Source organism: Mus pahari, chromosome 14 (assembly GCF_900095145.1).
Source record: "Mus pahari chromosome 14, PAHARI_EIJ_v1.1, whole genome shotgun sequence".
In the NCBI taxonomy this organism is placed as follows: Eukaryota; Metazoa; Chordata; class Mammalia; order Rodentia; family Muridae; genus Mus; species Mus pahari.
Window position 1 is genome coordinate 55,992,048 of NC_034603.1, and position 21,032 is coordinate 56,013,079.

Here is a 21,032-nt window from a genome sequence, read left to right on the forward strand (position 1 = left end):
GTCTCACTTGAGTCAAGTCAATGAGCGATGGGGACAGCGTGTGAGGCTGTTTGGTTTTCCCAATGGGTGAGAAGAAGGCCACGAACCACACATGCAGAGGCTCCTGGGGCGGAGACCCAGGCTCCGGCATCTCCACCAGTCCCACATCCAGGCTGAAGTAGGGAGGGGACCAGGAGTCAACTGCTGCTCCATCTCCCCTCTTGGGAGGAGAGGCCCTTGGGGTCTCAGGCAGATGGATCTGGAAGCCAGAGAGTCCCCTGGTGGTTATTGGTAATGCCAGGGAACAGCCATTAGCCAAGAGGGTTTCTCCCCCAGGGAAGGTGAGAGGAGGGGTCCCACGTTCGCTATTGAGCTTAACTGAAACTAAGACAAAGATGGACACCAGTGCTGAAAGAATTTACAAAAAATTGTTTAAGATGGACTTCTAGATGGCGGTGGGGTGGGGGGTGCTAATGATGAACCTTAACCTAGGTAGCCACTTGAAAACATATTAGATGTTCACAAGATTTGTGCTATGGGCTACTGGGTCTCTTCAAAATGTATATAAACATCTAAAACATATTCACACAGATTATCAATTTCTTCTGAGCATCCTTAAAAAAATATTTTTTTCTCTTAGTAAAATCATTTTAATATACCACGCCTCCCTCTTTTAAAAAATAAATTAAAAAAATCCAGTTTTGCATATCTAGTGTTTGCATTTAAGGTAGTATGGCACACCCCTTCAGCTTACGGGGGCAGGGACCTACAGAACGCCATAGAGTCAGCCGCCATTTGAACATTGTGAGACCTTGGGTTAGTTGAAACCACATCAAATCAGCAAAAATAAAAGTAAATTTGAACTTGGAAAAAAAATAATAAAGGAAAAAACTGCCCCCAAATTATTAGCATTTTTTTTCTTTTCATAAATAAGAGAAAGTTCTATCCTTACTGGTCCTAAATCTGAATAACTATGTCTATTTTTTTTTAAAAACCTTAATTACGTTATACCTATCAATATGTACTAGAAGAGGAGGAAAAAAAGTCACTACACTAGTACCAAGACAGCACACTTACAAGATAGCCATTTTATACATTATTAACAGACAATGATCAACAAAGAGCGTTCTATGAGGTGATGGGAGTGTGGGGGAGATGGACAGGGGCTGGGGACAGGACATCAGCAACGTGGACAGAAGAGTAATTGACTAATCCCCTTGCGAGACACTGAAATGCCAGGAATCGAGTCTCTCTCTCTCTCTCTCTCTCTGTTGTTGTTTCTTAAAGTAAAAGTTCTACTTTGTTATTTTATGACTTGACTAAGTTTTGTATTTTAAAAGCATCCAGCATTTTTCTTAGTTTGGTTGTTTGGAAACTTAAAACAAAACAAAGCAAAAAACCACCCCAAACCTTACCAAACAACTCTGCATTTTATATATATATATAAAACATTATATATATAAAGAACATGATTTCCTTTCTTAAAAAATAAAATAATAAAATAAGGTTGCACTTGATTAGGACAGGCGCGGGCTTCCTCCCGCCCTCTCTGAAATAGCTCTTTTGGAGACTTTTCATTTGAAGATGCTTCTGCGCTGTCACGTCTGTGAATGTCTATGTTAGTCTACTTGTTAGTAAAATTTATAAAAGTAGGAGTGCAGCAGTTCATTGTAATAAATGTCGCATTCAGTGCCTCACACTGGCTGTGCCTTAAGTACCAAATTTATAAACGTAACAATTTAAAAAATATTAATAAAATGTCAATATCACATTTTAAAAAAGAAAAAAAAATATCTATCCACACTACAGTATGCTTTAATGCTACCTACTTAGTTGTACTTCCCACGGTTGCTGTTGCCGACCTATTACTGATATTTTTCTTTAAAAAAAAAAAAAGTTAAATTAAAAAATATCCTTCATCCTACGTGTCTTCCCCAACTGAGGACCATATATTATCACAGCCAATGTCAAATGTGTACAAACAGGAAGCTGTCAGTTTTCCCCACCAGTCACAGTGCAGTGATGTTTATATTTTATTTTTAAAATTCTGTTTACATCTACAATAAATTAAAAAAAAACAAACACAAAACTCTTCCATAGCCTCTCTGATGATACTTGCAGCACTGAGGTATCAAAAAGGAAAAAAAAAATATATATATATAAACTGAAAGATTGCTTTCCTAATTTGTAAATAGAAAGTGAATGGAGAAAGGGCGTATTCACGCAGGCTTATCCACGCCTGACCCATGGGTTCCCCCATTTGGGAGCAGGGTGGAGGACAGGGTGAAGAGAGAGGCAGAGTATCCTAGGACCCTTTGGAGGTGCTGAAATGATCGGACAATATAAAATGATCAGATATTTAAAAATTAAGACTGAAAAAGAATGACCCCACCCTGCCCCTCCCCTAAGCCAAATCAAGTGTGCTTTGAAACTTTAAATATGTCAAATATTAAAATTGTAGCTTTTTTTTCCTTTTAAAAAACATCTTGGGAAAAGCAGTTTTTCATATTTTAAATAAAAATCTAGCTAGATCATAACATTTGAAGCTGTGCACAGAGAGGCTGGTAGGCTGGTAGGGTGCTAATGTGGTTCTTAGGTCTATCACACCAACAGTGAAGAGTGGGGGTCCGGGGTGCCCTGGCAGCTGGGGGCTCTTCTGTTGTAGTACCGGCTTCATCGAGGTTCCCCCCCTCCTTCCAGGGTACCTAACTGCCTGGGAGCAACTCCCTCACAAAAATAGCTTTGATTCTCTCTTCCTTAATAGTTTCTATGTAGTTAATGGAATTATATTTACAACATTTTTTTGTTTGTTTTTTGTTTTTTAGAATTCACAATTTCAAAAAACCTTATAATATGACCTCTTTGAACAGAAGAAAAGAAAAAGCACTCATAGAAAAGGAGGACCCTCAAAACACGGCCGTCCTTACCTTATTGCCGAAAATAGATATACTTAGGTTAACAAAGAGACGTCACAAAAATGAACTGCTAGAGAGTCTGTTAAGCAGCCAACTGTATGTCACTTCTACAACACAAAATAGAATCTATGCCCACCTCCCGCTCCGCGTATCACAACTTCGATTCAGTGTGTGCTAAAGTCCCAGGTGAAAAGTCTTACAGTCTCAGAATTGGTACCAAAAATGGAGAGTAACCTCACCATCTCAGCATCCTTTCAAAGCAAGAACAGAGTCAAAACAAAACAAAAATTCTCTTTAAAGGAAAAAAAGAAAACAAAAGAAAGAAAAAACTCCTTAATATATAACAAGTATACTATGGTTAGCTTTTAACTAGATATTAAGCTGGGTGACTACCAGACTAAGTCAAAAATCACTACCAAATGTGAGTGAGGGAGATTTAAAAGGAGAAGGGAGAGGGACAGGGAGAGGGACCACCAAGGAAAACAAACAGAACCAAACCAAAATCATGGATTATATACACGTTTAAAAGCTGTTGTCTTATATTACAGCAGGTAGCCGATGGGTGAGATGAGATGTGTCAACCCTCAATCCAAGTGTGCCACCTCTGGTTGGGATGAGGAGTGAGGCTGGTGGGGGTCCAGGTCTGAGGACGTCACCTAAACAAAGGGCCACTCAGAAACTTCGCCCAGTCTTGCCTGGACATCCAGGTATGCTCTGTAGTGTAGGGAGGTCAGGCGTGTCCCGGAGAGAACAAAGAGCGGGGGTGGGAGGGAGAAGAGAAATGTCAGGCACACATATGGCTCATGCCAAGGTCTCAACTACAAAACTACAGTTATCAAAGACTAAGTTGTGTGATTGTGTGTGTGTGAAAAATAGCTGGGCTAATGGCTGATTTCCTAGCTTGGTAAACCAGATATATAGGCTGTGCTTGACAGATCTGATACAGGGTTGGAAAGTTCTGGAGGCCCTAGAGGGAGGTGGAGTCAGTATAGGTTTCCACTAGTTGATCAAATCACACATTGATAAAACAAAACCCTCTGCTTAAATTTCTGTTTTCAAACGTATGTTTAAGAAAAAAAAAAAAAGTATTGCCTACTGGGCAGTGGTGGTGCATGCCTTTAATCCCAGCACTTGGGAGGCAGAGGCGGGTGGATTTCTGTGAGTTCAAGACCAGCCTGGTCTACAGAGTGAGTTCTTGGTCAACCAGGGCTACACTGTGAAACCCTATTTTGAAAACCCAAAAAAGAAGAGGTGGGGGAGAAAACTATTGTTAACTGTTAATAACTAATAATGTGAATCTGTACTAAGAAATTATATACTGAGGGATGGATATAACTATTTAAAAAACAAACAAACAACAACAACAACAACACCCCCAAAACCAAATAACCAGTTATGGTCCAAGAAAACCAAAACAGACCCAGGACTCAGGCTTGCTAACTGGGTGATCCTAGATGGCCTGTGAGCCCGGGCTTCTGTGGATGGTGACTACATGTCAGAGGGTCACTTCTGCTGGAGACAAATGATATGCTTGCATATCATGTGACACAGCTGCTATGCAATCATGTGACTTGACCGGAAGGGGTGGGTTTTGAACTGCTGCTCTCCTGATGACTTTATCCTTATGTAGAAACCGAGTCTTACAGCTGAATGACGGACATAGGTTGGGGGTAAGGTGTGGCCTTATGAATAAGGAGGGGGCTCTCGGGGTGAGGAGCAGATACTGACAGACCCAGTGGCTGGACTCCTGAGGGAGGACCTGCCATGCCTAGGCAGGCTTTGAATCCCTTTTTGTTAGACACTGAAGCCATCTTCAGCCTTCAGAGTTCTTGGCCCTATCAGCCCTCCTTGCTTTCAGAGGACCATCACTGTCCCCAAGCCCCAAGATCCAGCTTTATTAGTAGCGAGTAGCTCTTTTTCAGATTGTTAGTGGGTTCTGGCTCTGGCCAGTGATGAAGAGCAATGGACGTAAGGGGTGGGAACGTTCATACACGGAGTTGACTTGGTTAAGAGAGGCAGTAGAGTTAGTGGAGCAGCAACAAGGGAAGGAGCTTAAAGAATTGGGGAGCTCAATTCAAATGGGTTTCTCAAATGGTCCCGGTCTACGGAGTCACAGTTGCTTCAAGAGCAAGATTCAAGATTCCCCGCTACAAGAGAGTGGACAAACCCAGAGCTGGTCTTTCCTTCCCCAGCTCCAAGGGAAAAGTCTTGGGATCTCCCACATAGGACCTATTCCAAGGCCTTAGCCATCGCTGTCTCACCCTCCGATTTACATGCCAGCACAGGACAGACCTTGGGCTTCCCTGAGGATGACAATCCTCTGCCTGGCACGCCTCCCAAGCCTGACACTCATTTTTGGAGGATGTGGTAAGTGGATTGCTCGCTACCTGCCCAGCCTCCCTCCCCATCTCTCCCACCACCTCTGGATTCCCATCAAAGTGATTTAAAAATGTTTAATTAACTTGAGCTCAGTTTAAAAGGTTAAGAAACTGGCAGGGATCCAAATTCATGTTAGGCAGGTGATGCTGTTAATTTAATTTGCTTTTCGTGTGGTAATCTTGATAATTACTCCATAGTTAACTGGCAAAAAAATGTTTTCCTTTCACTCAAAGATGGAGTCAGGCCGGTTGGCTGCACCAACCCCATTGGCTGAGAGCCTGCAGGGGCAGTTCACAGGATGTTTGAGAATGGTCCTGCTCCCCATCCCGACCCCAGGATTGGCATAAGACCAGTTTACCTGCATCCATCCTTCCTGGAATGGACACAAAATGAGATCACCTTCCAGTTTCCCACTCAAGAAGGAAAAAGATGAGGGTGGAGAAGATACAGAAACGGAGCCAAAAGAACCAAATCAAAAATGAGCAAAATGGGGGTGGGGGAGAGTGGCGTGGAGGGGAGTGTCATGGTTAAACGCCAGAGGAGGAAATGAGAGAATAAAGATACTGGATTTGTTTTTGATCCCTCTTCCTTGGAAAGGGGGTTCCAAGAGAGAAGAAAGAGATGTGGTGTGATGTGCATGTGTGTACACGTATGAGCGTATGGGCACATATGTGTACGGACACGCGGGCAGGGCGGAGACGCACGGCAGAGATGGTAATACCTCATAGTGAGACGGCAATGGAAGCGCCTGCTCAGTGGTATCCATTTGTAAAGGCCGTTGCAATCAAAGGTCCCTAAAATTGCACAAGTGTTAAGTTCATCAGTGCGTTATACATGGGAACAAGACTGTCATATCCTGGGAAAGGAGATCACCTCTAGCACTAGAGTCGATGGTTGCCAGCATGAATATGTAATTCTGAGACACTGTGCCATGGGAAGTTGGGGTGATGCTGTCCCCAGCTCCCTCCTTCCTGCCCAGAGATTCCCCCCACCCACGCTCGTCTGCTTCCCAAGGGGAAACCAAGAGCCAGACTCTGAGGGATGAGTGGGTGGGAAAAGTGGGGCTCGTGCCTTAAACAAATGACCACAACAGTGGCCATGAACCCCACAGGGCAAACACAAGGATCTCAACAGATTAATTTGGGGGAAAGAAATGTTCGTGATGATCAACATTGATGGCCTGTGTGATTATTTCAGAAATAACATCACAGTGTGAAGATCCCAAGATCCAGATTTTCAAGAACAAACAGGATGTGTGTTTCTCGCTGCTGAAAATGGAAATGAGTGTGTTCTGAGTGCTGACTGACTGGCCCCCAAATTGATGCAGCTCTGGGCTGAATAACAAGGTTCTGGATTTGGTACTACAGTTGATCCGAGGGGATTAGACTCATCAAACTACTGATTCAAGTAATACTGGCTTTGGAGCAGAATGGAAAGCACAAGCCAGGGTTGGCTAACATGCACAAATATACATCTGTGTGAGAATGTATAAGACAGTGCACACGTGTGTGTGTGTGTGTGTGTGTGTGTGTGTGTGTGTGAGTGTGTGTGTGTGTGTGTTTCCAATGTCAGGAGGCATGAATGAAGTTGCCTTGGTTCTTCAGGCTCTTGCAATGGCTTTGGTCTCCCCCACATGGTCCCCAAGACAGATTTTGCCTGCTTTCACTCGGATACAGAATCTGATGCAGGATGTAACCTGCCATAGCAGACACCCCCCACCTCAACTCAAAACCAAACTGCCTCCCAAAGAATGAGACTGGCCCCGGAGGTTTTCTGTTTCCAAAAATGGAGGGGGGGGCGCCAGCCAGCAAGTGGGCTCAGGCACATTCATGCTCACACACCAGGAGGGAAAAGAACAATACGATCTGAAAACAGCATGCAAATCTCTTAAGCAAATTTCCATTGCCTGGATTAGTCAGATTATAGAACCACAGAGCATCACAGATATCAAATGCATCTGGCCTTTAGGGAGCTGCAGCTAAAGACTGAAAATGGGAACTTACTTGGAACCTGGAAGAAACATTAGCAAAGGAAATGACCTGGGAAGGAGCATCCCCTACCACCGTCCAGGCATCACTGACACCAGTGGACAGCAGAGGCGAGGGATATGGCATGAGGACTTACCATATGCCAGGACACGCCTTGGGCTATCTCTGCTCATTCTCACCTAGCTTTTTTTTTTTTTTTAAAGGTATCCTATGCTTTGTATGGATTTTATGAATTGGCTCAAGATTGCAAAGCATACACCTTATGCTACATGACTGGGTCAGCAGATAGAAGCTTCCGCTGGCCTGGTGTTGATGGGGCAGTCACCCTGTCTCTTCTTCTGCCCTTAGCTCTGGACTTTCCTCCCCATGGGCTGTGTGAAGTTGGTGAGGAAGGAGGAGGGCAGCGAGGCAAGTACTTACAGCTATGCCGTGGCCGAAGCCTGAGCCCGGCTGTGGGCTGGCTGCGCTTATGTAATTCCCCACTCCGGAGTCCTGGCTGGCAGGGCCGTAGAGATCGGCGACAGGTCCTGGGCTGTTGGCCCCCGGGAAGCCTCCGGGCCGCGCCGGGTTGGAGCCTGCCGGGGAAGCGGGCGCGCCAAAATTCGGTTGAGCACTGTAGCTATTCAGGACTGGTGTGCAGAGAATAGAGCTGGGTATGAGGCCAGAAGCCAGGCATGCACCGATCATTACAAGCCAAACACTCGAGAAAAAAAAAAACAGCTGAGGCCCAACTTCTAACACTCAACCAAGGCCATGCGAAAACATCAGCAGGGACTCAAGAAAACTCAGCCCAGGCTACCACTAAGAAGCTCGGAGCTCCAGAATAGATAGAAGAAAAAAAAAAAAAACGATCATTCAACACAGTATGGCAACCAACCGGAGGTGCTTCACTGCCCACCAGGTTATCACAATAGAAATAGAGATATATATGGAGAGAGAGAGAGAGAAAGAGAGATTTTTTTTTTTCACATCTGAATTGACGCTCATGCAGTCTTCTATGTTTGGGCACGTTGAGACAGCATTCACATCCCATGCAAACTACAAAGGAACTAGTTTTAGACTACACATTGTGTTAATATTGATATTAAAACATGACAGGAAACAAAAGCAATTTTGTATGATTGAAAAAAATCTTTGGGAAAGGGATTTTGAATTCATTTCTGTGTGTAAGTGTGGATGTTTCATCCCATTTCTCTTGTTTTTTTTTTTTTGTTTTGTTTTGTTTTGTTTTGGATCCATTGAATGACGAATTTGTGTGTGGTTTTTTTTGTTTGTTTGCTTGTTTTTAAAAGACAAAATAAAAAGATCTCCATTTTGTATCTCCCCTTCTCCCCCCACCCCCACTGGCTACTCCCTCCCTCCCTCCCACCCTTCAGTTTATACCCTGCATGAGAATTGGCAATATTGAGGTGGTCAGAGGATGGGATATGTCATGGAAAAGTTCAGGCATCTTAACGTAACAGTAATGATGGCGGCAGAGTCCTCTTTTGGGGTGCAGAGCAGGGATGGAGGGAGGGAGGGGATGGGGTGGGAATGGTAACCTGACGGTTGGCTAAGGCTGGGGTACTGCTATGGTCCTAATGGGATACCCACACACTCACCTCCTGCAGGAGAAGGAAAGGGGGAGGGATAGAAACTTTTTTTTTCCTTTCATTAAAAAAAAAAAAAACAAAAACAAAAACAAAACCAGGTAAGTAATAAAAGCAGAACACACTAAGCGAACAAGCTGACAGCTAAAGCATTTTGGTTACATTATCTCAGAAACTCCAGACTGGGGAAAAGAAAGCTTAGAATACACCTTAGCTACTGAGGGACACCTGGCATCCACACATCCAGAGACTGTGTGCTGTGTCTGTGAGTGGGGTGACCAAAGGTGACACTGCCTTAAGCTTCATTTTAGCCTGTTTCTAAGACCACCACACCTTCCTAGTGAGGACCCCAGCCTATCAAACAGGTCAGTTCTGCCTCAGCATTTTACCTGGTCAGTAGACTAAACTTTATTTACTATTTAAAAAAAAAAAAATAGGCCTTAGATGGTGATGCACACCTTTAATCCCAGCACTTGGGAGGCAGAGGCCTACGTAGCAAGTTCCAGGCCAGTGACACACTGAGATCCTAGCCTGCCTTAAAAAACAAAATCAGAGGGGATGGAGAGATAGCTCAGTGGTCAGGAGCACTGGCTGCTCTTCCAGAGGACCTGGGTTCAATCCCCAGCACCAATATGGCAGCTCACAACACCAGGTCCAGGGATCTGACACCCTCACACCAAAGCATATAAAATAAAATTAAATATATTTAAAACAAAACAAAACAAAAAACCCAGAAACAATGCCCCCCCCAAAACCCCAAGCAATTTCCATCACAAAAGTAAGCTCTTAATTGATTTTGAAACTCCCAGCAGCTGCTGGACCTTAGCTAACATGTTTTGAAGAAACGGAGTGATGGAATATCACTTGTCTTAAGCTTTAGAAGGCTCCCTCCTCCCTCCTGGCTCCTGTGGCATCACTCCTCTGCCCTGTAACAGCTGCCAAGAAGAGCATCTGAAGTGTACAGTGGAGTTCCTCTTGCCTGGGGCCCTGTCGCTGCAGGCCCTCACTTCTCTTGTGGCTTTGAAGAATGTGTAAGTGGTTTATTTATTTATTTATTTATTTCACGCACTTGTCATAGGAGCGAGAAGAGATTAAATGATACTGCACTTGAGAAGGGGACACAAGATCCAAAGTGGACCAAACCACGCTGGGCCTGACTCCTGCCTCAGCAGAGGAGAGAGGGACTGTTGCCAATGGATGCCCTCAGGCAGAATGCGCCCCTTGGAAGCATTTGGCCAGAAATTAACAAAACAAGATGATCAAGAGAGTGGGTTGGGGAAACGGGGGAAGGTGGGGGGTATTCAAAGCAAGTGAATAGCTTCTTTGGCAATGTACTGGCAGCAGAATTTTTTGAACCAAGAACATTAACATTACAGATGACATTTGTCCCTTCTTCTCTCATGGAGGCAAATATCCAGCAGAGATATCCAAAAGGTGGTACTGTGCTGGTGGACCACATTTTTTTTTCTTCTGGACTCAGGAAACAGAATGAGCTAGACAATGGACTCTTGGTTTACCCAGGCACCAGCCCTTCCCTCTACAGAAGAAGGAACTAGCTCTGACTTTGGGCAAGAGGATGGGGCAGGGTTGGGAAAACGTAGTAGTGGAAACTGGACAGAGATGTTTTTTTCAGCTTCTTTCTCCTCTGAGAAGATAGGTTTCTAAGAAGATACTAGACAGCAATGAAGAGAAAGCAGGAGCGTCTCACCCCTGGAGACAAATCCAGCTAGAGAAAGACAAGAGGCAGCAGGCCGACAGAAGAACTCTGTCCAGAGAGCCCTCTGTGGAAGGCTTAGAAGGTGGGTGGGTGGCTGGGATTCACCCTACCTCTGGCAATGTTCTTGGCTCCATGTACACCTGGAAGCCTGGCACTTGTAGTCTGGAGGGAGTTCTACAAGAAGCTCATTTTAGGCCTATGTGCCCCTCCCTGCTCAGTCATATTGCATCCAACGACAGTGGCAGCACTATGGAGAGAGGCACTGTGCTAGAATATGGCTTACTGCCATCCCCAGTTCCACTGGAGTATGTACTTGCTCAGCCAAAGCCCGTCCTAGCTCAAGGTTATGCAGCCAGCATCCCCCGGTGAAGGATGGAAGATTGGCTGCTGAGTCCTCACCTGAGGGTACAGTGGACAGGCAATAAACACCTACACAATAGAGCCTATGCCCATATGGGTTTGGCCACAGAGGAGAAATGTCTCTTTAAGCTCGGTAGTCAACACTCATGTCTCTTGTGGCCGAAGAGCCACGCCCCAGATAGTGTGATAAGATCCCCAGGCAAGCAACCTGTATGTATTTAGGGACCTTGTTCAGGAAAGGAGAGGGACAGACACTTGGTAGCTGCTGCCGCCTGCCGAAAGCAGGAAGGTAGTTAGGACAACGTTATGTACTTCGTTCTGGAAATCAGCACAATTCCTCACATTGTACTGGCTGGCTACTTGATAACAGTGTCTCTTCCTGTGAGCTGTGAGAGGCAAAGAAGCAGGCAAGAGGCCAAGTTCCCATGAGAGTTCTTTCTATGAAATGGGGGTTTCCCTTCCCTGGGCACCAAAAATCATCTGGAGGGGTCAGGTGTGGTCCCCCAACCCCAAGAAAGGATATGGCATCACTTTTCATGGGTAAAGAGGGCATCTTGACTATTGTGTGGCTAGTCCAGCTCGCTCGTGTGTGTGTGTGTGTGTGTGTGTGTGTGTGTGTGTGTGTGTGTATGTGATATCTAGAAATATCACGGTATATCATCAGTAGCTGAGACTGTTACATGGCCTGGGACAGGCCTGTGATACGCTGGCTGGTAGTTTGGGGGTCCACTGTGGTAAACAGGCTCACTTCTGAGCAATGTCCATAGCCCTGGCTTAATTCTAGGGCAGTTCCTTCTGCTCCCACTCCCCAGCATCCTGGGCTCTCCCAGTCCAGGCAGTACCTTCAGGAGGCAGGTACGATGGCTAGAGAGGGGACACTGGACTTGGAGTCAGAAGACCTGAGGTTGACTCTGGCCCTGCCCTGACACCTGTGTGTCCTGGTCCAGCTTGTGTCCTTATCTGTGACACATGAGCAATGTGCCCCTTATTCAATCTGAGTCACTAGCCTGCTGTGAGGATGAAAAGGAGAAAAAGCCTTGTGACTTATCAGGTATATGCAGAGCCCCACACAGGTCCTGTATGCACATTTAGCAAAATCCAATAGAGGAAAATGCAATCCACTTGCCATACAGACCTGGAGGTGATTACAAAAGGGTTCAATTCATCCATCTGGTGCATTTAATCACCCTGGACCTGGAAAAAAAAAGGACTCGGGGGTGGGGGTGGGGGAGCAACATGAAAGGTGGGGGACACTTGCTATACCTCAGAAGGCCAGCAAAGCAAGAGGGATGTATTTGAATGAGAGTTGGAGGTATTTTACATTAAATGAAAAGCTTCCTGCTGCTCAAGAAAACACCTGGACGGCTGATCCAATGAAGCCTTCCTGTCCCATCTCAGAGACGGGAACAGAAATTGGACCAACGACCTGCATTGGGAATGCAGACCCTTACCTGGGGGTGCTCAGTCAGAGCCTTCCAGGCAGCAGCCTTTCCTACTTTCTAAAGTGGGCTGGTGTGTGTGTGTGTGTGTGTGTGTGTGTGTATCAAGAGTGGAATTAATCTCTGGGGGTAGGGAAATGATGTAAATCACAATAGCCTTACTGTAGGTCCAGGAAAAGACATGGAGTCCAGGTATTTCTACTGTCTAACACTGGGTAGAATTTGAAGGGAGCAGCAGAGCAGGAGACCCCCTCGTAGCCACAGCACCCAGGAGATGTCGCATTAAAGCCACTCAATGTCTGAACGTGTAGCCTCTGTCTCCTGGTCCAGCCCTTTAGGGTCTAGGACCAAAATACCAAAATTAAATAAGGAACCTAAAGACTGAAAGCAGGCCAACTCCAGTTTGATGTTGAGAGTCCCTTGGGCTGTTTTCACCTCTCCTTGAGGCACATCATCGTCTGCCTAACTTACGAGGGAAGCAAGCAGTATGGTTTTCCCGTGTGTCTCCAGTCACCCCCACTTGTTGCTATGCTGCTCATCGTGAAGGTCTCATTCACCCCTGCCTGTCCCAGCCATAGATCCCTTGTGTCTCATATACTACTTCTTATAGGACCAGTGCATATTTCTCTGTACTACAGACATGCTGCAGTACTATGAACTCCAAGGCTAGGACTATATAGACTTAGAAGATGGTCTAGCACTGTGTCCCAGCAGCAATGATGAAAGCTACCTAAGAGTCAGTGGTCAGCACATCCCTGGGTTAAGATAGGTGAGTGCTGATGAGATAAGAGGGCGCCAGGCTAGGAGGGCCACTCCACTCAGCAGCTTTTAAGATGGGCTTCATTATGCTGTGTAATAAATAGATAAGCAAACTCAGGGTCTTAGGACTGTATCCAGTTCTAACTTGAAAGTACATGTGACATCAGACATGACACGGCTCAGGTGTCCCTCCTTGAATCATAGTTTGGTGCTATAGGACACCTCTCTTACTAGCCAGGGATCTCCTTGGGGTTGGGTGGAGCCTATGAAGACATAAGGTAGACACCTCTCTTATTAGCCAGGGATCTCCTTGGGGTTGGGTGGAGCCTATGAAGACATAGGGGACGTCATCTCTGCTGATGACTGGGGCACCTCCCACTGTGGCATAAAACAAAGAACCTCATGGCAAAAAGCAGAAATGTAGTCAGTGTTGGGAGTAAGTGGGTGGGCCACTGGCCAAGCCCTTACTGAGACTGTCACTTCTATCAAGAGCCTGGACACAGTGGGGGTCCCCAGAGAACTAACTCAGCCCTCCAAGTCCATCCCACTCTGCCGGGTCCTGTGTGGAGCTGGGACACCTCATGGCCGATTGGCACTTGCTGCCCAATCACATCTAACAGCATCTTGGCACCCAGGGACCCAGCATCCGGGTGTGGCTGGTGGCTGGTGGGTGAGGAGGGTGTTGAGGGCATAGTCCCTTGAGGACCTGTACAGAAGGCTTTCCCACTTGAGTAGTCCGCCTTTAATGATTGTAAAGACGCAGGAGTTTAATCCATTTTTGATGTAAGCACTAATAGCTCTGTGTCCTTGAAGTTCAAAGCGGGCGCATACATGTCACTAATTAACCAAGCGAGGAGCCATTCAGCTCCCTCTCATGTTCCTAATTAGGTCTTTAATAACAAACAAACTCCGACCTTAGCAAGAGGCTTCCATTTGTCAGTCAGTCTAGGCGTATGACTGCTTCCCTGTTTACAGTTGTGCTAAACTTTTTGCTCCTAATCTCAGCCTGGACTCAAGGGAGATGGGAAAGTCACACTACAGACACAAGGACCCCTAAAGGCCATCCTTGAAGGTGGCCTTATTGGTCCTGGTAGGCAGAAGAGCCCTGAGCCCATAGGGACTCTAAACCTAGGCTGGTGACGTCCCCTGCTTCCCTTTGGAGGATTCTGGGTGCCTGTCACATTTAGGGATGGTATAAAGTTGCACAACTCACCAGGACGTGAGGCTATGGTTACACACTGACTTTGCCTGGCCTGGCAGTAAAGGAAGTTGAAAAAAAAAAAATGCCCAGGTGATTCCAGCACGCAGCACAGTTGCAACAAATCCTAAGGCTGGCTCACTCGCTCATTAGCAGCGATGAGCAGGTCTTCTGTTACTGAATTTGTGTGTCATGTATGTGTGTGTTTGTGTGGGGGTGTGCATGTGGAGGCCATTGTCAAGTGTCTTTATTGCTCTCCACCTTAGTTGTGACAGGGCCTCTCGATGAACTTGGAGCTCATCAATTTGGTTAAGGAGGCTGACCTATCAGCTCCAGGGATCCACCTATCTACCTCCTAAGAGCTGGGATTACAGATGCAGCTGTGCCTCGCTGTTACATGAGCACCCAGAATCAGAACTCAAGTCCACCTGCTTGCAACAGCATGCCCTTTACCAACTGAGCCATCTCCCCTAGCCCCAGGTCTTCTGCTATTAATGAGTCCTGTTCACAAAGACAGAACCGTAGAAGCCTGAAAGGTCCCACCAAGCACACTTAAAGCTGGAAATCTGATATACTGAAAATGCGATTCTAACTGCAAACAGAGCCCTGCCACACTGCTATGCATCCTGCCTTTGATGGCTGACTCTTCTCAAGGGCACATGCCACACCTCTATGGGATCACTGGGACGCTCTTGGCTTTCTCTGCACGCTGTCCTTAAGCCACTGTCATTTTCACTGCTTATGTCTCCTAGGATGAAGGATCAGGAGCTTTGGACGGAGCAGCAATACAGAGCTGCTGGGCTGATGGGACCTACTGGGGACTGTAAGTCTGAAATCCTCATTTAGTAGAGGCGGATGCTGGCCAGGAACCATGCCCCGCCCATCCTCCCGTGGGTTTGTCTTCTGAGCTATTTCTCACTCTCAAGGCATCTCCTCCCCTAGGAGGTGGGAGCGCCTCTTGGTGGTTTCAATATCCTCTTAGCTATTTGAACCTTGAAGGTCAAGCCGTAAGGGATGGAGGTCATGAACTCGGGCGAGACCCCTAGCCTGTCATGGTGAGTTTACTCCTCAAGACAGGCAAACAGAAAAAGAGGCTGGCAGAGAAAGACCCTGAAATCTCAGGGGCTACACCTCAGTGGAAGGTTTAAAGGGTGTTTTTCTGGATTAAAAAGACAATGTGAAGTCAAAGAGCACATAAAGAGACAAGGAGTTTCTCCCGTGTCATGTGGTTCCTGCTGTATTTCTGGTCTGTTCTCTGGTGGTGGTGGTGGGGAGGAGTGGGTTAGTTTTCTGCCTGACTCTCCAGGGCACCCACCGTTCTGTGTGTATCTAGCTGTAAGGCTGAACTTTCCAAGACCCAGGAAGCCCACCCTCTCCAAGACACAGCCAGAAATAACTTCCAGAAAGAGAGGAAAGCTGGCAGCGAAGCAGGGCTGGCTTGCTTTCTTCACACACCGGTCTCTACCTCAGGCACCCAGGCGCAAGCGTGGCATTCACTATTTGCCATGGACCTGGACAGACCACTTTATTAATATTAATAAGTAGCCTGGAACAAAGGGCCCATTTATTTTTAGCCTTCTTTAATTGTGTAGTAATTCCTCATCTACAAAACAAATGAGCCCCCTGTTTGCAGTTGCTATGGTACCTGGTGCCCAAGCCTCCCTGAAAGAAGATTGGGCAAGGAGTCTGCTGCGCCTGTGGCCACACCCCCTTCTCCACCATTGGCCCAAAGCACAGCCCCAGCAACTGGGCAGCCAATGGCCTCCTTGCTCTAGGGCGGGGCAGTGTTTCCTAACCCCTTTCCAGATGCTGTCTGTGCAAGGCAAAGAAAGGGATGCTGACTCCCCCCTGCAGAGAAGTCTGCCTACCCAGAGATTCGCTTATCTATGACCTCAGACAGTGACTAACTTCCTTCAGCTGTATTTTAACTAAGAGTTCCCTTCAAAAAATTCCCTTCAACCTGGCTCCCTCTTGTTGGACCACACCTCTTCTGGGTCTCCTTTCTCTGACACGGGTCCGAAAGGATGCAGGGACCAAATCGAAATGTCAGCCAAAAGATCAGCCAGGCAGAACCATGCCATGGAGTCCCAACAACAGAAGCAGGTGCAAAAATGCAGAGCGTGCCTCCAGAGATCACTTGTAAATGATTTTGGGTTATCGCCTCCCCTAAGGATAGGAAGAATTGAGTGGGAGCAGCTGCACCTTTCTGTTGAGTGCTTAAAAGTTGCAGTCTGGTTCAGCCGCCGCGAGAGAGACTGGTACAACGCAGCATGTGCTGATAGTGGTTGAGAGCAGAGGCTGATGGGACAGGCTCAAATCCTGTCACTGCCACCTCAGATAAGCTACTATCTCTTCCCCAAGCCACAGTTTGTAATCTCTAAAATGGGAAGGGGACTGATGGCCATTTATGGCTTCAGAATTAAGTAGGGGTATGGTGTGTGTGGGCTTGGTGTACACAGCACTCGACTCACACAATGTAAGCAAGTACTGACGAATTGTTGTTATTATTATTGTATTAATAAAGCGGGGGAACGTTTCTAATACTCTCCTGTAACTCTTTAAGGAAACTCCCAGCAGATGTGTATTTTGAGATGTTCCGTTCACTAGGTGTGGTTTTCTTTCTACTAGTCGGAGCCAGACAAGGACATTTGAGAGATGGACCAGCAGAAAGGACGAGGGCAGAGGCTGCCGTGAGGGCAACGGAGTAAAAGAACTGACACCCTGAGGGTGGGAGTGGGTGATAACTTATCACTGAAGGTAAAATGGAGACACGTGTCTGCTCTGGGTTCCTGCCCAGGTCATCTCTCTCAGGTGGCTCTGTCTTTCTCAGTCTACTGCTATGAAGAATTTGAACCAATCCCCAACCCCACAATATAGACATAGTGACCTTGGCTGGCTTCTAAGTAACCCAGTCTCTTTAAGTCTACATTGCACTTCCTAGTAGCCAGTCTTCCGTTCCCAATCTCTGAAGGCCAGGGCCAGGTCTTTCCTCACATACTGCGAGCTTTGCTGTCTGCCGAGCTCTCCTAACCTCAAACTTGACTGTGTGATCTGTCTGAGTCTCCACAGAATCCTTGTGGACCCTACCCCAGCCTCCACTGCCCAGGGCTGAGACCGGGCTCATCAAGTAGAGGAGCGTATGAGACCTCCTATGTAGATATTTACTGATGTGCATTCAGAGGCCACAAGGTCTAAGAATTACTTGTGACTTGCCCAACTCCTTCATGCTACCCTGAATAATGCTGCCAAGGTATGTCAATCACACACCTCTGGTTTCTCTTCCTGGTTTGGGGTTTCCCTACTTGTTGCCAGGTGAATCCAGGCTTCATGGCTGGGTACCAAGGGCCGTCTCTACACTAGTCTTTCTAGCTCTCTAACATCACCAGATGTTCATCACACCCATACTGTATTGAATTCTCGAGCCACAGTTAACTGTGTGCAGCGCTTCAAATGTACCCTCATCTAAACTAGTGAACCACATCCCACCTGTGCTCCTCCCACAGTTTTCTGTGACTGGGTTTTTGGTGGTGTAGAGTCATTAGCTACCTGTTGTCTTTACTCCAGGCTGGCTGGTTCCTAAGGGTGTGGACAGTGCTGGTGTGCCACCATAACCCCCCAGGGGTGTGGTATGCATCTCTGTTGCTACTACAATGTTATTTTCTTTCTCTTTAACAGACCAGAAGTAGTCCTTTGGGATGCAGTTCTTCCCCCAACCCCACTGTATAAAAGCTATTTGATTTAGAAGGAGATAGATCTAACATTCGGTGACTGGTTCTTATAGCAGAGGCCTTGGCCAATCAGCACAAAGCGCTTGGCTTCTGCTAGGCTCCTGGACCACCTGCTGTGTTTCCTGTGTTGCCCTGCACCTTGCAGCATTGCATTTGTGAAGAAGATCTCATATTGCTCAGGCTGGCTTTGGATCTGTTGTATAACTGGGGCTGACCTTGAACTTCTGTATTTTCCTGCCTCCTGACTGCTGAGTCTTCAGGTGTGTGCCGTTCTGCTGGGTTTATCCGATCCTGGGGAACAAAGCCAGGGCTTGGTGCATTCTAGGTTAAACACACTAACAGCTGAGCTACATCTCCAGATCCACCTCCTTCTTTAGATGGGCTGGCATGACACCCCACACAGCTGCAGCCGTCACGAGACAAAGCAGCTCAGATAAAGAAAGTACTAAAGTCAGGAGGGTAGCAAAAGTCAATGTAACTACATAGAAGGATCTGGAAAACTGTGCACGTGGGGCTTACACCTCTGTGGCACTTTCAGGTTCTCTGCCCATACATCCTCTACAAAGTATAAACATGCCAAGCTTTCCGCAACAGCTAAAAACATCACGAATCAGGCCTAGCAATGTCTAGTAATGACTATATACTTGGTAAGTATCTACTGAGTTAACCTTCGGCAGCCGGCCTTGGTCTGCTTCTGCAATCTTCATCTGTAAGGCTGGACTACGTATGTGGTCTTGGGCTGGAGCCGGAGTCCTTGGGATGACACACACCTAGACCTCAGGGTTGCCTGGGTGTCTCCAGTATTGCTGATTATGTCGGGTGTCTGGGTGGCAGGCCTATGGTGGCAGTTCCTCCACAGGGCTAATTTCAGGAGGCCAAATGCCTGGCCAGATCCAGTGCTCTGTACCTTGACTCTAGTCTCATTTCCAGGTCATCAGGAGTGTGACTCTGGATAAGTCACACAGACATTCTGTAGCCCTGCTCTCTCAGGAGAAAACATGGGAAACCAAGGCAACCCTGCTTTCCTATATAGCTCACAGCTTGGGTGTGGCTGTAGATAGTTATCAAAGCTCTTTGGAATCTACGGCACCACGATGCCTCCAAGCCTGGGTTCCTCCGATGGCTCTTGTCAACCCTAGGGGGTGACCACCTTACAGGACTCTTACAACCCTCGATCCCTCCACCGATGGGAGAGGGTCTCTAGGCCTAACGTGTTCTCCCTGCTTGTGCAGTGCCCAAGAGAACCACTATACTTTCCACAGAAGGCTCCTTGACAGCCTGGGCTTTCCAGCCATCACTGGAGCAATGGCAAACCCACTTAAGGGACAGTCAGGAACATGTCACCTACTGAAAACCATTCCACTGATTTAAAGGCCATTAACATCCCCCCCCCAACCCCCCCAACTCCATCTGCTTCTAGATTAACTCAGACTTCGACCTGGACTTTAAGGCTAGTCACTAATTGCTCTAGAGTTGATTTATCAAGTGCATGGTATTTCTATTACAAAATTATTGATTGGAGCTGATGTACTGTATCCTCAACAGGGCTGGTCCGAAAGCCCTTGGAGAATGAATGGAGCCAAGGTCAGCAGCGGGAGCCTATGCACATTATTATAGACTCAGTGAAGTTAGTTAAATCCCATTGCCAGTCTTTGTGGTTAAAGCCCTGCTCTCTTAGAAATGAAAATTTTAATGACAACCTGGAAAGTAGGTGCTCTCCAGAACATAGGCCAGGGCCTGAAAGACGAATAGGGGTGGGTAACTAAGTCCAGCTACTCGTGGCATCTTGTCCTGTCCCAATGGGCCATACCTTTCTCTCCCCCTGGCCACTCTACTGATTCTACCTATGGCAACAGATGTGACTGTATCCTAAGGAGAGGCTCTCTCCATGACTTTGCCCACAGATAGGTCACAGCCCCCCAAAGGATGTATTTTTGATAACATGAAGTTGAGAGGAAAGCAGAGGTCCCCACTTCTCATCTCCCATCAGATCTTGCTGACAGAAGTGCAGAAAAACTATTCGCAGAGATGAAGGCACACACTGATCCACACACACTCCCCGTGTCATGTATGCATGTATGCAGGTGTACTTACCTGTGTGGGTGTTTGCGTATAGAGGTCAGAAGTTGATGTCAGATACAAGAGACAGGGTTTCTCACTGAACCCAGAGCTTGCTGTTTTAACTAGACTGGCTGCCCCATGAGCCTCCAGAATCTGCCTGTCTGCCCACCTAGTGCTGGGGGGTTACAGGTATGTGCTGTCACAGTCTGCTATATCGATCCGATCGGGCTTTTCTGAATTTTAGGGCTCGAAGAAGTCAGATCCTCATGTATGCGTGGCAAGTACTTTACCCACTAAACAGTTTTCCCTAGCTCACTTCCCCATTTTATAATGAAGTCGGAGGTGGTCCTTGTCAGGCCAAACACTACACTGTCAGGAAACAGGGACCCTCCTGAAAGCCACAGATTTTTGCTTATGTGGAAGGATGGAGAGCTTTGGGACACTTTCACAAAAGTGGCTGCAGAGACCCAGAGCCACCTCAGAAGGGCTGGGATGTCTGTGCCAGTTTCTTGGGCCCTAACCTCCTCTGCTGGTTTAGGAGAGGCCTCACGGTGCTGCGGTAGGCACGCTGGTCTGCCCACTTACCTCCTGGGTGGGAACTCTGAGGCTTCTACAGGCACCAGAGCCGCCCCAGGATGTAGGATGCAGGTTGGTAGCCTGGGGTTCTGCTCTCTGGTCTCTGCTCCCATTTGCTGCTCTTCTTTGCTAGCCCTAGGTCAGTGTGCATTGGCAGCAGCACTGAAGCCTAGCCCCAGCCATTTTCTGCTGCCTGCTTCTCCTGTCCCCAGGGAGACCATGCTGGAAGGATGGCTCTTCTTGGATTTTTCCACCTGGAGCCTTTGTGTCCTCATTCTGTCTGGCCTGGCGCATGCTCAGCTCTTTTGTGTTCTAACTCTGCCAGAGTGTCACAGCTCCCCCCC

General features: G+C 47.0%; 1 protein-coding gene across 5 annotated transcripts in view; it reads right to left on the reverse strand.

Moving 5' to 3' along the window:
- The window catches only part of Msi2 (musashi RNA binding protein 2), a 407,725-nt gene that overhangs the window by 1,604 nt on the left and 385,089 nt on the right, over window positions 1-21,032 (reverse strand). For 2 of the 5 annotated variants that reach the window (XM_021211875.2, XM_029545991.1), the window contains 3 exons: window positions 7,682-7,836; window positions 5,995-6,067; window positions 1-3,608 (listed from right to left, as the gene is read on the reverse strand). The exon at window positions 1-3,608 is cut by the window's left edge and continues 1,604 nt beyond it. In XM_021211875.2, coding sequence (XP_021067534.1) covers window positions 6,026-6,067; window positions 7,682-7,836 — 197 coding nt within the window. In that variant the 3' untranslated portion in view covers window positions 1-3,608; window positions 5,995-6,025. Of the gene's footprint in view, window positions 3,609-5,994; window positions 6,068-7,681; window positions 7,891-21,032 lie in introns of all 5 variants that reach the window. The other 3 variants (XM_021211874.2, XM_029545989.1, XM_029545990.1) reach the window with 2 other exon arrangements.